The following is a 15,188-nucleotide window of genomic DNA, read 5'->3' as shown; positions in this document are numbered from 1 at the left end:
TTTTTGGCACAGAATTGCAAACGTATGTTTGAAGAAAAAGTAGCCGAAACGTAAACTTTCCTTTCTTTCTTTAAACGCTGAGGTGCAAACGCAGGGATTTGTGTTTCCCTTGATGCTTTGTTGATGCCAATAACACTTAAAGCAGTCAAAGAGTCTCCTACCCTGCTGGTAAGTGTATGTTGTGTTACGGGCTGTTGCAGGGGAGCTGCCAAGCACAGGTCGTGGCAGGTGCAAACAGCTCAAGTCTCAGCAGGTCAGGAAGATTGAGCTTGTCTCAAAGTAAGATACTTATTTTGAACTGGTGTTTGTTATTTTTTTTTGTTCTGACAGGCGCAGTAAGTACAGTAAGGCTAAGCAAGAGGCAGATGAGGAGAAACATTTGAACCAAGGTAAAAGGCAGTGGTGCTTGGGTTTTTTGATTCGGGTTGTAAAACATGTCCCATGTTCTGATGTTTGGGAAATAAGGGATGACACTTCTCTTGAGATAAATATGTTTCCGTTTTGCTCTCTTGCAAACATCCTCCTTCAAAACTATGCACTTTAGTAACAGGGAAAATGGAAGTATTTGGGTAAAAATTTTTGAGGAGACAGACAGGAGAAAGGTTCATCAAAATTTTCCATTATTCCATTCCACCGAAAGACATCTGTTCTTGGCTAGTGAGATCTGGGCATGATTTTTCTTCACAATACTCTGCTGGGGCAGTTTCTGGATGGGCTGGAGGCAATCCTGCAGGAAAGGAAATGTGAACTTTGCTGCCTTTTTTCCAGGGCTGAATCCTATTGTTACTTCCATCTCAGTCATCCAGGTACCAAGCCTAGGACCTGAGCTCAGAATTTCTTGGCTCCCAAAAGGGAAATGTGATGTGTTTTATTCTCACAGGTCCATAGACAGCCTATTGGCATGTTAGTGATGGCAGTGATTTGTGAAGCTCATTTATTGGCAAAAGCCTGATTCCTTACATCAATATTGGGAAATATTAAATGTTTACATTTGAAAAAAATCACATTGGGGGAAAAATACATTAATTCCTTCCTTACTTCATCAGTCATTCCTGGCTTACAGTACATTTTTATTGTACACTCTCTTTGCTGTTGTATATCATTAAGGCTTCAGTCTCATATGTTCTGTGTTCAGCAGCATGTAGATCAGTGACTTCAAATAAAACATTTCTGCCTTGCAGGTGTTAGAACATATGTGGATCCTTTTACATATGAGGATCCAAACCAAGCTGTGAGGGAATTTGCCAAAGAAATTGATGCCTCCTGCATAAAGATTGAGAAAGTTATTGGTGTGGGTAAGTGCCAGAACTTTTGCATTTTTTTCTGTAAATATAGTTTTAAATTTGCTTTTAGGAAACATGAGATCCTGTGATTTTTGTATGACAGTTCCCCCAAATGAACTGCCATAACAGTTTGACAACACAAGCGTGTGCTTCGTGTTCATGACCATGGATTCTTGTGCCCTTTTCCTTAAGGGGAATTCGGTGAAGTATGCAGTGGACGTCTCAAAGTACCAGGAAAAAGAGAGATCTGTGTTGCTATCAAGACTCTAAAAGCTGGTTACACTGATAAACAAAGGAGAGACTTCCTGAGTGAGGCCAGCATCATGGGACAATTTGACCACCCCAATATCATCCACTTGGAAGGTGTAGTTACTAAATGTAAGTAGGTCATTTTCATGACAAGGCAAATTTGGAAGTCACTGAGAAATTAAGTCTGTGGTGGTGTGTGCGGCGTGGTGGTTTTTTTTTTTTCCTTTTTACTCTCTTTCCCGTGAAATGACAGATGGAACAGATCCACTGATAGCTAATAGGAGGAAATCAGTGCAGGACAAGTCATTAATCTTGTTGTCAGCTATAAATGGGTTTATGGTTTCAACTGATACTCTATCTGTAGGCAGCTTGTACGAGATTTTGTAGGGGGAATTAATACTGCAGGGGTTGGCTTTTTTTTCCCCTTCTTGCTATGCCAAGCAGGCATCTTTCACATCTTTGCTAGACTGAGCTGATTGTTACAGGATAGGCAAAAGCAGATGGTGAGCAAAGAATTCAAAATGGCTGGGGGAAAAAAATACCAAAACAAAATTACAGAGTCGTATGTTTAAGGTACAAAGCACAGATGTAAGGAGCAAGCCTTTGAAATGAAGTAGAGTATTTTAGTGTGAAACTTGCTTATTTGTTTTCTCTGATTTACAGGTGTGCTAACTTCACTCTGCTGAATTTACCTGGCTGATCTTTTTGTTTGTTTGGTTTGTTGTGTTTTTTTTTTTAAGTCTGTTAGTGTTCACTGTGCCATGAACCCTGCCTTAGAAAGAGAATGACAGAGCTTGCTGGGTGCTGTTTGTAGGCTAGAACTGAAAATACACCTGTGAGACAGATGTGCTTGGGTCTGACTTGATAAGGTGCCGCTGCGATGGTGTAGTTCTTGTCCCTACTCTGAGTGCTCTAGGTAGCATGTTGGCAGAGCCTGGCACTGATCACTAATCCTGAAAGACCTTTTGGATGCAGGGGCTCATGCTCAGGGTAGCAAAGGCGGCAGACAGTAATCTTGTCAGCGGCTGTTAAAGGGTGGAATTTGTGAAGCTTACCTTCTGCAGCTGATGGTGTGCATGATGAACATGAACGCAGGGTATTAATAGTGTAAGGAATTAAAATTAGATATGGATGAAAAGTTAAAAAGTAAAAGAACATGGTATCTCGCATAGAGGGTTGTCAAAGCCATCAATACCACTGAAAAACCCTGTCCCTCTTGAATGTCGGTGGGAGTTGGATGCTTACTCTACCGCTTGTGTTTCTGGAAATCGTACCCTTACTCTTTTGTGTTTCCCTCTCCTAGTCTGCCTTCTTTCACAGTTGTTGAAAATGGCTCATACAGCGTGTCGATGTTTGCTTTTCAAGACAAATTCTGCTAGGGAAAATAGGGGTTTGGGCTAATTTTGTCCATCATTTACTGAGGGCCTCCCTCAAAACTGAAATGAAAAGATAATAATCTGTTTAAATTTTGCAGGTCTGATTTGCTCTTTCTCTTTTTGTTGTTGTTGTAACGAAAGCGGGGGGTTGTGGTCAGGCCGCAGTGTTTGCTACAGCCAGTGGTATTTCTAGCACCTCTGTAAAAGAGAGGCAACAGGGGAATCTTTGTGTTGAAATCCCACCGAGGCTGGAACCCCCCGAGCTACTACAGCTAGCAGTTATAAATGACTGTATGCATTTGCATAATGCAGTTGTCACTGAATTAAAATGATTTGAAATTTTCACCAAGGAGGTGGTAGCCTGACCTGAGAACGTTTCATTGCCTGGCTCGCAGTAAGCGATGCTTCCGCAGCAAGCCAGCTTGGCTACCTCAGAGCTGGTGTGTTTGGTAAACGGGGCTACTTAAGACGACATTTATCTCAATTTCTCCATAGGTTTTCTGAATGCTGTGATAAATGAATGCATTTAATAAACTGAAAATTAAAATGTGAGATAAATAGTGGTGTAGATGGGGTTTGAGAGAGGCAGCAAAAAAACACGAACACATTATTGGCTGCTAGTCAAGTACTTTAATAATTGACTCACTCATGGTAACTTCTCTCTCTGTCCCCCTCCCCTGCTAAAGAAGTGCCTGAGTAATGAAATTACACGTTAATGCACTGAAAGAGTCTCCCTGTCTTCCTTTCTACGTTGACATAGTATCTTGTGATTGAGGAAGGTTAATTAAAACTCATTTAGCTGTATTTGTTCAGTGGAAGGGTTCCGGTCACAGTTGCAAAGGATAAATGAAACAGTGACATATGCAGATTTGGTTGGAGTTTTTTCTCTTTCTACCAAAGAATGCATGCAAAAGTGAATTAGAGGGAGAATGACGTTTTATCACATCCCTTTCCTTAAGTACTCAGCCAAGGTCACGACGCCCTTCATCCAGAGCAGTGTGCTTTATGCAATACCGTCACTTCTCTGCTGCGTTCATGCAAATGAGAAGGGGTTCCGCTGCCAGACTGGCATTCCATGGGCATGCCAGTTTGCATGGGAGCGAAACAGTGAGGGTTTTGATATTGGTTGGGAAGGGAAGGAGAACCAGGAATAGTAAAAGGCCTGCAAAGGATAGGTTGGGACTTAAAAGTTGAAATAGGTAATGATGAGTGAAATAAGTGATGTATCGCACATAGATGTTGGCGTAGGTGAAATGAGGTAAAATTTTCAGTACAGTCAGTCCTTATAGCATTTTGTTTTCTAATTGAAAAAAAAAGGTTATTTCAAAAACAGAAATCCTTGACAAATGTAGAGAAAAGCGTCTTGGCGGAAAATGCACTGAGGTAGAAATGATTAGGGGAACTTCCAATGCTTCAACGTTTCATGGTAGGGTAATGTTCATAGCTGGTTGTTCTGGAGCAGATACTTGCTGGTGACAGAAGCAAGGAAAAGTTGAGTAGTTCTGATAGCTCTGATGCCAAGACAGAATTGAGCTATCTACAGTCTAGATGACATGTCCACTGAACCCTTCTTTCCCTATAATGTTCCCTTTTTCAGAGCTGCTCCAGGAAGTGCAAAAGCAAAGTTTCTCTGGGACCCTGTCTTTTATTTAGGAAGAAGCTCTATAGCTCCTGTAGCTCAAGCATGACTGGGAGGGTTGCCATGCCAGCCTGGCACTAATCATCAGGTGCTCCCTTGACTTCAGGTGGACTTAACAGTGCTCATCTTGGGGCCAGGCTTTTGCCATTCGACCTTCTCTACATCTCCTGTTGCTCACTTTTAGAGTGGAGATGATATTTGACCTATTTCTGCAAATATCTAGGTGCTGAATATCCAGCGTGATTTAACCCTGTGAAATAATTAGTGTTACTTGTATGTAGCTGTTTTCAGTTTCAGCGTGATATGACTTTGTAAAGATCTTAAAGACAACATCAAGCATTAGTTACGTATTTGCTGTTGTTTTAGGCAGGTGGGTGCCTAGAAAGCATCCCCATGTCAGCTACATTACATTACATTTCTCTTCAGATTGCCCAGCTTGGCTTTCTGTATTGCAGCGTGGAAAGCTCAGTGCTGCCGAAGCACTATGCCCCACGTGTGACACAATTCATTAATCATTTATCCTGTGGTTGACTTCATGAGGCAAATGGCTTTGGCTCATTTATAAATGACGAGAGACACAGGATACAAATTGGGGACAGAGAAAGTTAAAAGGAACAGCTTGTATTTTGCATTCTTGAATCCAGTTGTCGTGGAATACCTTGTAGCTGCTGACAGCTTCTAACTCAGCTAAAGTGTTGATCTTTCAAAAGAGGCAGAGACACCAAAGCATTCACAAATTACATTTTGAAAGAGGAAGGCTTTCTAGACTGCAAGCAATTTAATTACACTAAAGATTTTTGTCGCGTTTGAACAGATCTTTGTTTCTTAGCTCTCAAGTATCAATTCATATATTCCTTAGAGAACAGGAGCCGCTTTAGTTAAAGACCTTGTCAATGAGTCCACCAAAGGGTTAACCTTCCAGATGGGGCCCTTTAAATGTTTCTGTCCTATAATATTTCTTCTCTTGCTTCCCACAGCTGAGGCATAAGCTCAGTGCTTTTTAAATTAAATTAGATTGTGTAAGCCAGGTGTCTTGGCAGTAAAATCATGTGCAACCCATTTTTATCCCATTAACATCGGTGTTCATCAAGAAATTGTGTTTTTCTTTCTGCGAACTCTAGGTAAACCGGTAATGATCATAACTGAGTACATGGAGAATGGCTCCTTGGATGCCTTCCTCAGGGTAGGTGGTTTCTTCGTAATAAGCTAAGGAGATTTTATACTGGGAAACATTTTCTGGTTTTCATTCTGGTTCTTTTTTGCAGAAAGATCCTGAAAATTCAGCATTTTTAAAGAAATCACATTTTTACTTAGGAAATTCTGTTTTCTGGTGTTACTCATATTGAAAACTAGAGTAAATGTAATGTTTAAAATAGCAGGGTCTTAAATAATCCATGTTTAATGGGAATAGTTCTGATTTGCTCCATTTTTGAAAGCATCACAATGCTATAGACTCATTAAAACTGGATTCATTGCAAACTGGATACTGCATCACTGGAAGCTGTGACAGAACCTCTGGGTTTTTACTTTACTGGTGAATTATAGACACTAGTCAGGAGAGTGAGGAAATAACATTGCATTTTATTTGAGAGAAGATGGGAATCCAGAGATACGCTCTTTGTCATTTTCAGCAATGGCAATAATGTAGCTTTTAGCTTAATGCTCTGTGATTTTCTTCCTTTCCCCATATACAGAAGAATGATGGCAGATTTACGGTCATCCAGTTGGTGGGGATGCTTCGTGGCATTGGTTCAGGAATGAAGTATCTGTCTGACATGAGCTATGTGCATCGGGATCTAGCTGCTCGAAACATACTAGTCAACAGCAACTTGGTGTGCAAAGTGTCTGACTTCGGCATGTCCCGCGTCCTGGAAGATGACCCTGAAGCAGCTTACACCACACGGGTAAGGAGGGAAAGAAAATGTCCGGTGGGTTTTCTTGCCAGCATATTGGTTTTGTCTGACTGTGTGGGAGGTGTCAGTGGTTTGTTTTAAAATAATCTGAGTCACGAGTGAAAACCTATATCACAACATAAAAATAAACATTGGCCCAGACTCCATAGCTAGTATAAATCGATGTAGTATTATTGCAATATCAGTAGCTGCATCAGTATTTCTTCTCTGAGGATGTGACCCATGTATTCCTCTGGTTCCTTCAGTGTGCTAGACTGCGTGACAGGAATCTGATGCCAGAAATTAAAGCTTGGGCTTCTATTCCTTCTGATATTTACAGACATGCATAATGATTTCCAAGTGGGTAGTCCCACTGAGGTTTGATACAGTAGGTGTAGGTATGCCACCAAAAAAAAAAAAAAAGATAAATCCACTTTTGCCTGTCACAAAGCTAGTCATAAATTTGACCTAAATAATTTGGACTGGGAAAAGTGGGAGGTTTGCATTCCCATTTTTTGTTTCTTTCCCATTTTATCTATATTTCAGCATCCCACTGTTAACTAATTTTGCTAAAGCCATTTTAATACCCTGCATGTGGAATAGTACTAATGCAAGTACTTCTGGCCACAAAATGACATCCTGACCACTACCAGACTTTGTACCAATACCTCTGTAATTAACATGCATGCAAATTAAAAAAAAAGAGTTTATAAAGTCTCCTTTTTTAATTGCTTATTTTCTTTATTTTTAAATATCTGCCATTCTCCATCTGTTCTCCCTAGTGCAGAGTTTGTTTGCAGCACTCAGATTTTGCAGTTTAATCCCAATACTCATCCTTTAATGGATTCACAGTTCATTACAGGGAAGGATGGATTCACGTAGTATTAAATTCTGGCCAGCCTTGGTATTTCACACTCATAATGGTGGCAAGTGGAAGAAGTAGAAGCAGAGGTCTGAAAAGCTGTATTCAGGGAAGTCAAAGTTTAGACAAACACACAAGAGCAAGACAGAAATGATTGAAAAGCTTCCCTTTGAATTTAGTGAGTGGAGATATAGTAGTATGTTTGCTCTCAAGAGTAAACTACAGGGAATCAATGACATTTGCTTTACAGTGCATTGTCTTCATTTGGTATCAGTAATGAAGGATCAGGAAAATTTGGATGAACTCCACTGTACTTGAGCAGCTAAATAAAAAGAGCTTATTGACAATTTTTAGAATGACACCCATGTATAAACAATGTCCATGCATCTGTGTCTGAAAGGAGGAATAGAGCTTTTTCATAACCAGAGTCGATGCAATAGAATGCAATTTTTAAAGCATCCTTTTTTAAGAGAATGGTGCGTTCTGCTCCCCATTAGTAGTATAACTGATTAAAGTGAGAGCATCCTGTAGCCACACAAGGCACGTACTGCTACAACCTGGTTCACAAAGGGCTTGCTGCAAAAGCCAAAGAAGCCAGGAGAAGGACCCCTTTTGATTTCACTTGGCTTTGGAACAAGTCCATATTAAACACTTGAGAGAGATACTAGAACAATAACCCATTAAGTATGCACACACTGCACTCAGTTATGGATAAAAACTATGTAGAAGATCGCTGAGAAAAAAACCTACCAAAATAAACTTAATCAAAAAAGCATAAAGGCAAATGAAAAAAACCTAAAACCTTTGTTCGGCTTAAGTTGTTCCCCAGGTGGAACTGTAGGAAACAAAAAGCTCAGTTAAAAACACCTTGCATATTAGCATAAAGGAGAAATCTCTGGCCTGGGATCACCCAGCTAAGGCAAAATCAGATAAACAGGATGGAGTGAGTTCCTTTCCAGTGCAGCACCTCAGTGGCCCAAATCAGGTGCCCAGGTGTTTTTATTTGTTTAAAAAGAACTACTGTAACAAGAGGCAGCTCTCTCCAACAGGTATCAAAAGCAGCCTTGTGCTGTGGTCTGGTGTTGAACTCCTCCCACAGGGACTGGGAGAGCCCAGAGGCTTGCTTGCCTTCTCACATCTCTGGTAGGACTTGGGATATTGCCCATGGGAAACGCTACAGTATTTATAAATCTTCCCAGTTTATCCTCTCTTTATTTTACCTTTTTGAAAAGCAAAACGTTTATAATCCCATTTTTCTGAAACAGGCCAAACAGGTCAGACAGGCAAGCAAGGAAACAGTCATTAACAGCATGTACTTATTTGTTTTGTCAACTAAATCTCTAATATATACTTTGTAAAACCCCTGGCTTGTTCTCATGCTTCAGCATAGCCCTAAGCAGAGATCTCTTAGCGGTCTGACAAAAATACATTTAACAATTTACTGGTGCGCTTCCTTGTGACTAAAGAAAACAGATGGGCAGCATTGCCTCCTGGTTGGATCTGGCAGGTTTATGGCAAGAAACAAGAGAAAGTGGGTGCCTTTTTAAGAAGGATTCTGGAGTTGCATAGAGAAAACCATTTTGTATTTTTAATGGCGGTATAGAACAGTGTCAGCCACACGCATTAGTGGGTCAATGACTCACTAGCCTGTGGTTTCTTTTACTTGTGACAGGGCGGCAAGATCCCCATCAGGTGGACTGCACCAGAGGCAATTGCCTACCGTAAATTTACATCAGCTAGTGATGTGTGGAGCTATGGCATCGTCATGTGGGAAGTGATGTCCTACGGAGAAAGACCTTACTGGGATATGTCCAATCAAGACGTGAGTCTCCGAGCTTCCTCTTCCTTTCCTCTTCCTTTCCCCCGGCGCCTTTATCTTTGTCCTTAGATGTCTGCTGACATGTTGCTGTGTCAATTGCTGTATGGTTATAAGACATTGACATGGTTCTTAAAGGATATCATGGGTGGTAGATTCCTGTTTTCTCAGGGAATCTCTCTGGAGCTAAGACTTCCTTGAATACTTCAAACCTGGGCTATGGTCAGGGAATAGGGGATTCTCAAGTTAGGGTCTATAACTTGTGCATGTATCTTTTCGCCTTTCTTTTTTTTCTTCTTTTTTTAGGAAAAATCTTATAAGCAACTAAAGTAAGAAATAAGAATGGAGGAAAAGGAAATTAATATATTTAAACTGTCAGATTGTAATACTATCAAGAGAGGGAAGATTTGAATGTTGATACTAAATCTAAACTGTATTGAAAGTCTTTAAGAAAAAACACTTGAATTTAATGGGGCTTCCAATTAGTAGTTAATTCTTCAAGCCCCAGTATGCCTGTAATTCTTCCAGATTATTTTATTTCTTGTAGGATATCTAAAGCAATACATATGAAATCCAATGCTGATTATCAGTCAGAGCATCTTTGTGACAATTGCATAGATGCCCCCTGAGGACATTAAAAAGCAGCTTTCCTAAATGACCATTCTTAAATTATGCATGTCCTGTTTAACTGTACCATCTGGACTACTTCAGTGTATTCCAAGAGGGAGCATGCACAATGGCTGCTATTCCAGAAGAGTATTTAATAATAATGCTAATAAGAGCTTTTGCTAATAAAATTTTTATTAAATGAAAAAAAAAATCCCAGTGAAAATGAGGCATAGATTATCCATAATTCTTTTCCCAGGGGATTTACAAACATATGAAGGAAGAAGAAAATGTTAATCTGAATATACGGTCATGGGAGTGGTTAAATCATTTTACAAGTCATCTGCTTTCTTATGCAGAGCTGAACATTTTCAAAGAGTGTCTAGATGCGGATGGCATTTAATCTAAACGGGATATAATTTTAATTTCCTTCTGATGTGAAATGTCTTTTCTGGCACCCAATCTTGCCTTCCTTTGCTAACAGGAAGTCATGAAGACTTAGCAAGAAAATAAAACACCAGATGTGTCTCAGTTATATCAGGCATGTCTACACAGCACAGTGGAGCTCAATGCAACAAATGCAGAGCTAACGTAAGCTGCTGGTGTGTGATGCTAGACCATGGCTTGAACAGGACAGCAAAAGCCAGTATTACTGTCTTTGCATCCTCTTTTTAGGACATGGCATAGACATACCATTTTTTCTTCTTACCTATGGTGAGAGCAGTGCTTTTCACAAGAAAGCAGAAGTGGATTTCAAATTATTCTCGGTATCTGTTGAATCAAGAGAAATCAAAAGGATCTTCATACTTTCTGGAGTAGTGAGAGCCACTTTGTTTGTGGTCACTGAAGAGCCACTAATAGTGCAAACATATCCCTTGCCCTGTCCTCCCAGTGGATTTTAGCCACTAATTGGACAAGACCAGAATGAGGGAATTTAGTGCAATTCAGTCTCTGTGCACTCCTGGTCTCTAGTCTCGTGGTGAATCCTGCCAGCAAAGTTATATCGCTTAATTAAGATCTGAAGGCTTCTGGGTCATGTCCCTGTCGTATCAGAATTGAGTCTTGATCACGTCCCATTCTCCCGAGAGAACTAAGAAACCATCAGAGTACTGAGGTCTGGAGTCCTTTTTGGAGGGTTTGAAATTACTTCAGCTTGTGAGTTTTTCTGGTTTCTATTAAATATGAAATGCATACTTAAGGTGCTGCATTGGACTTCCGTAACTTTCTTGAGAAAGTTGCACAAAAAGGGTTCTTATCTCTGCATTTCTTGGTTCGGAGCATACAGCGGTGAGGGAGCAGGTTCTCTACAAGGCCTGTATTACTGACAGAGATGAGCTAGCCCGGGAGGAGAGGGTGATCTGCTGTACCCTAAAAATGATGGGGAAACTTTCATCTTCGAGATACTGCATCCAAAACTGACAGATGCTAAAGATTTGCTGTAGAGCTGTTGCTTCTCCAACCCTCTGCCCAACAAGGGTAGTTGCTAAATTCTAACCTGGGCTATTTTGTCATCCCTGTACCCCATCTGCTCGTTTGTGATACAATGCCCTGCTGTATATCATGTCTGCTTTGGATGCTGTACCCTTTTAGTTTTGAACTGCTGAGGAGAAATGACAATTCTGAGACCACCAACCGCCTGAGTCTGAGTGCAATTTTCCATGTTGTTTCACTTAATTGTGGATTTGTTTCCATACTTTGGATCGCCCTAGGATAAATGATACTCAGCTGGTAGGTGTGAGTAATGTCTGATGTTCTCTAATGTCTCCCTAATTGTGCCATTTATAGGTTATTAAAGCCATTGAAGAAGGGTATCGGCTGCCACCCCCGATGGACTGCCCCATTGCTCTCCATCAGCTGATGTTAGATTGCTGGCAGAAGGAACGCAGTGACAGGCCTAAATTTGGACAGATCGTGAACATGCTGGACAAACTCATCCGCAACCCCAACAGCCTGAAGAGGACAGGCAGCGAGAGCTCCAGGTCAGCTGTGCTTTTGTAATGGTGACGTATGAGGGAGCACAGTGGAGATGACAGGCAAAGCTGCAAGTCACCTAAACCTCCGTGCTGGGATTAAAGCGTGCTCTGTTGCTCTGCAGAGCCAGACTGCACAGCAGACCTTGCACCGTGCAAGAGAGCAGCAGGGTTGTGCTGGCACGCTGCTGAACCCCACTGGGCACCCCAGACCTTCCTAGCTCTGTGAGAAGGAAAATTGAATGAGCAGAGCTGTTGATGTATCACACCAGCACTGACCAGGTTTATAGCACAGTCTTAAACATGTCCCGAAAAAGTTCTGATGCAGGCAAGCTCTCTTTGAAGATAAAGTTTGCAGTGTCTTTTCCCTCTCCCCCCTAGTGAAAGGGCTTGAATGGGTAGCCTTAATGCAGTGTAGCTAACAGGAGTGATGTGGTTTTCTGCAGGAAAAGTACATCATCAAGTTTTATAAACCCTAGATTTGTGTAGGATTTGCAAATGAGCATTACGGCATTACAGCCAACGCCTTGCGGGCATTGGGAAGGTGTGGATTAATTTTTATGTGAATTTGAATTTAATTTTGTGGAAAGCCAGTTTCATGTCTCCACCGATCCCGCATTACATTTGTGTTTTGTTTTGTTTGCTAAGCATGGTATACCTGGTACGTGCAAAAGAAGCACAGTAGGAAGGAAACGCCCAGAGTTGTAGGATAAAACCAAAATATCTTTGTTGGGACAGATCAGCAGTTTGTTTAAGCTGGTGAAACACTACTGAAGTAATGGGAGCTTTACCAATTTACACCAGGTTTGTTCTATTTTTTTTTCAATTGTCTTTGCTTTGTCAGGTAAATTTGCTTACAGCAAATATGGAAAAAAGCTTAAAAGAAAAGAAACAAGAGGAAGATAATGGGAAAATATTTTTCAGTAGAAGGAAAGGTTACAAAAATATCCATTGGGCAATACAAAATTAAGTTTCTTGAATCAGTAAAGGAGTTACAGAGGTTCTGATTCAGCCTCCAACAGAACAACATCCAGGAAAAAGCTATGTTCGTTTTCAAACTTGTAGGTCCCTTTGTGAGTCTTGCTTACAATGTACATTATCAGAAGAGGGATTATTAACCCTGCGAGGCCACTATCACCACATATCTCCCAGATTGCCCTAATTGCATTGGTAGCCTGTCAAAAACGTATCCACCCTTGAGGCTTAAATAATTTACATGGTGAGAATCACAATATGATCTGCTGTGATAATTTGATTTGAGAATCACAGTGTGAACTCCTTCATTTTGCTTTCCAATTTACACGTTCTCTTTGAAAATATATAGGTTTTACAAAAGTTAATAGCCTGTTCAAGGTCATTTTGTGTGTGTGTGTGTCTGTAAGTTAATAGCCTATTCAAGGTCATTTCATGTTCATGGCTATTTATAGATCTTTCTATTTCTTCTCTTTGGAATATGAATTTCAAATATGCATATAACTTTATTGATATATGACTTTATACATGAAGTATAAGTGTATATAATTAGGTTGCCATCATTGGTCTTGTGTTGGTACAGAAAAAGAGCTGTACCAAGTATTACGAGCATGTACTCAGTGCCTTAGGCAAGACATAACTATGCTGTTGCACACCTAATCTTTGCTGATGTGCATTTTCAAATAAATTGCTAAATGATAATTGTTTTGGTTAGATAGATAGTAGTAATTTATAATGGTTTAATGAAACTGTGATTTACAATATACATGAAATAAAAAATGAGATATTCGTAAGAGAAGCAAATTTCATAAAAATAATTATTCACAAATCTGTGCAAGGGAAAATGAGAAGCACATTCCACAGTGCAAACAAAGATCAAAGCTCGCCTGATTCCCGCCAGTCCTGGCACACGTGCCGGTCAGGAATGGATTGATTAAAGAGGGGATTAACTCCCTGCTGTCCTGGGTTTGATTGAATGCACTGAGCTTGCCTGCGAACCTGGCTAGAAGCAGGACTTATCTGAACCCGCCCTGAGTTTTGCCCTCCAAACCAGTCTGGCAGGTTGTGAGCTCCCAGTTCCTTTGCACACACTTCGGCAGCGTTTCCATAGCTGCTGAGCTGAGGTCTGACACATGCAGGGTTGGCAAGGTCTGGCATTGCTGCCTGTGAGATACAGACCCAGTAGGCTGAACGTGTTCCAGCATTACTATCTTCTTTGTTTTTTAAAGTAAAAGCATTTTCTATGAACTCGGTTGCATCTGAGGTGAAAATTGTAAGCTACATAATGGTTTCACATTAGATCTGAAAGGAAAAATAGAAATCTGAGGTCAAATTTATTCTTAGCAGAAATTGGCCTATTACTTTGCATTTTGTTAAGTTTCTTGCACTGATCTACGCTGCTGTGCAGAGAGCCACCAGTTTTTCTGGGCACAACGTCTTGCCCTTACTTTCCCTAATCATTGAGGATAATTGTTGCAGAGACCAGACTTTGGTTTGTGATTCATGATCCAGCTGACGCCATTTCTCTGTCCTTTCACTGTTTGCCATCCAGACCTAGCACAGCCCTGCTGGATCCCAGCTCCCCTGAGTTCTCGGCGGTTGTTTCTGTCGGTGACTGGCTCCAAGCCATTAAAATGGAGCGATACAAGGATAACTTCACAGCTGCTGGCTATACCACCCTAGAGGCTGTGGTGCATATGAACCAGGAGTAAGTACTCAGCGATATAACAAAAAAACTGGTAAATCTGGATTTAATCGGCCTCTTTTGCTTTGTGCTGCATATCATTACACTCATTAAAGGAATGGAATGCCTTTCATTTGGATGGAGGATAACTTTAAAATGCCTCCACAATGCCTTCACTTACTTAATTAAACATTTCTGTACATCTGCCTTGCTTTTGCTGTGTTGCTTGCGGTTGACTCTTAATATTTTTCTCTGCGCCAGCATCTGATCCACGGTTCTCAGCCCCCTGCTTCTTCTCTTGCTTTCCACAGTGACCTGGCAAGGATCGGGATCACTGCCATCGCGCACCAGAACAAGATCTTGAGCAGCGTTCAAGCAATGCGCACCCAAATGCAACAGATGCACGGCAGGATGGTTCCCGTCTGAGCCAGTACTGAATAAACTCAAAACTCTTGAAATTAGTTTACCTCATCCATGCACTTTAATTGAAGAACTGCACTTTTTTTACTTCGTCTCCTCGCCCGTCGAAATCAAGATCTGCAGCATTGCTTGATGTACAGATTGTGGAAACCGAGCGCGTGTGTTGAGAGGAGGGCCTCCAGAAATGACAAGCCGTCATTTTAAACCAGACCTGGAACAAATTGTTTCTTGGAACATACTTCTCTGTTGATCAACGATATGTAAAATACATGTATCTATATAAATATAAAGTCACGTTCAAGTTTTGATGCTATGTTTGCTGCCAGATACTGTGCTTAAAAAACAAAAACAGAATTACTTTCCTTCTCCCTATGGACCCATAGGATTACAACCATAGTGTTTTATTTGTGGGTGAAACC

The 15,188-nt window shown here is 40.8% G+C and overlaps 1 protein-coding gene across 1 annotated transcript in view; it reads left to right on the top strand.

The window, feature by feature from the left end:
- EPHA4 (EPH receptor A4) overlaps positions 1 to 14,775 on the top strand; it is a gene marked incomplete at its 3' end in the record, with an annotated part of 103,351 nt that extends 88,576 nt beyond the window's left edge. The window contains exons 9-17 of the mRNA XM_082003822.1: positions 331 to 389; positions 1,182 to 1,295; positions 1,476 to 1,661; positions 5,669 to 5,730; positions 6,242 to 6,451; positions 8,974 to 9,123; positions 11,509 to 11,702; positions 14,218 to 14,373; positions 14,661 to 14,775. Coding sequence (XP_081859948.1) covers positions 331 to 389; positions 1,182 to 1,295; positions 1,476 to 1,661; positions 5,669 to 5,730; positions 6,242 to 6,451; positions 8,974 to 9,123; positions 11,509 to 11,702; positions 14,218 to 14,373; positions 14,661 to 14,775 — 1,246 coding nt within the window. The remainder of the gene's footprint in view (positions 1 to 330; positions 390 to 1,181; positions 1,296 to 1,475; positions 1,662 to 5,668; positions 5,731 to 6,241; positions 6,452 to 8,973; positions 9,124 to 11,508; positions 11,703 to 14,217; positions 14,374 to 14,660) is intronic.
- Positions 14,776 to 15,188: the final 413 nt, after the last annotated feature.

Source organism: Phaethon aethereus (genome assembly GCF_964289735.1).
Source record: "Phaethon aethereus genome assembly, chromosome: 9".
Taxonomy (NCBI): Eukaryota; Metazoa; Chordata; class Aves; order Phaethontiformes; family Phaethontidae; genus Phaethon; species Phaethon aethereus.
Note: the sequence above shows the minus strand (reverse complement) of the source record. Positions and strands in the feature narration are given on the sequence as shown.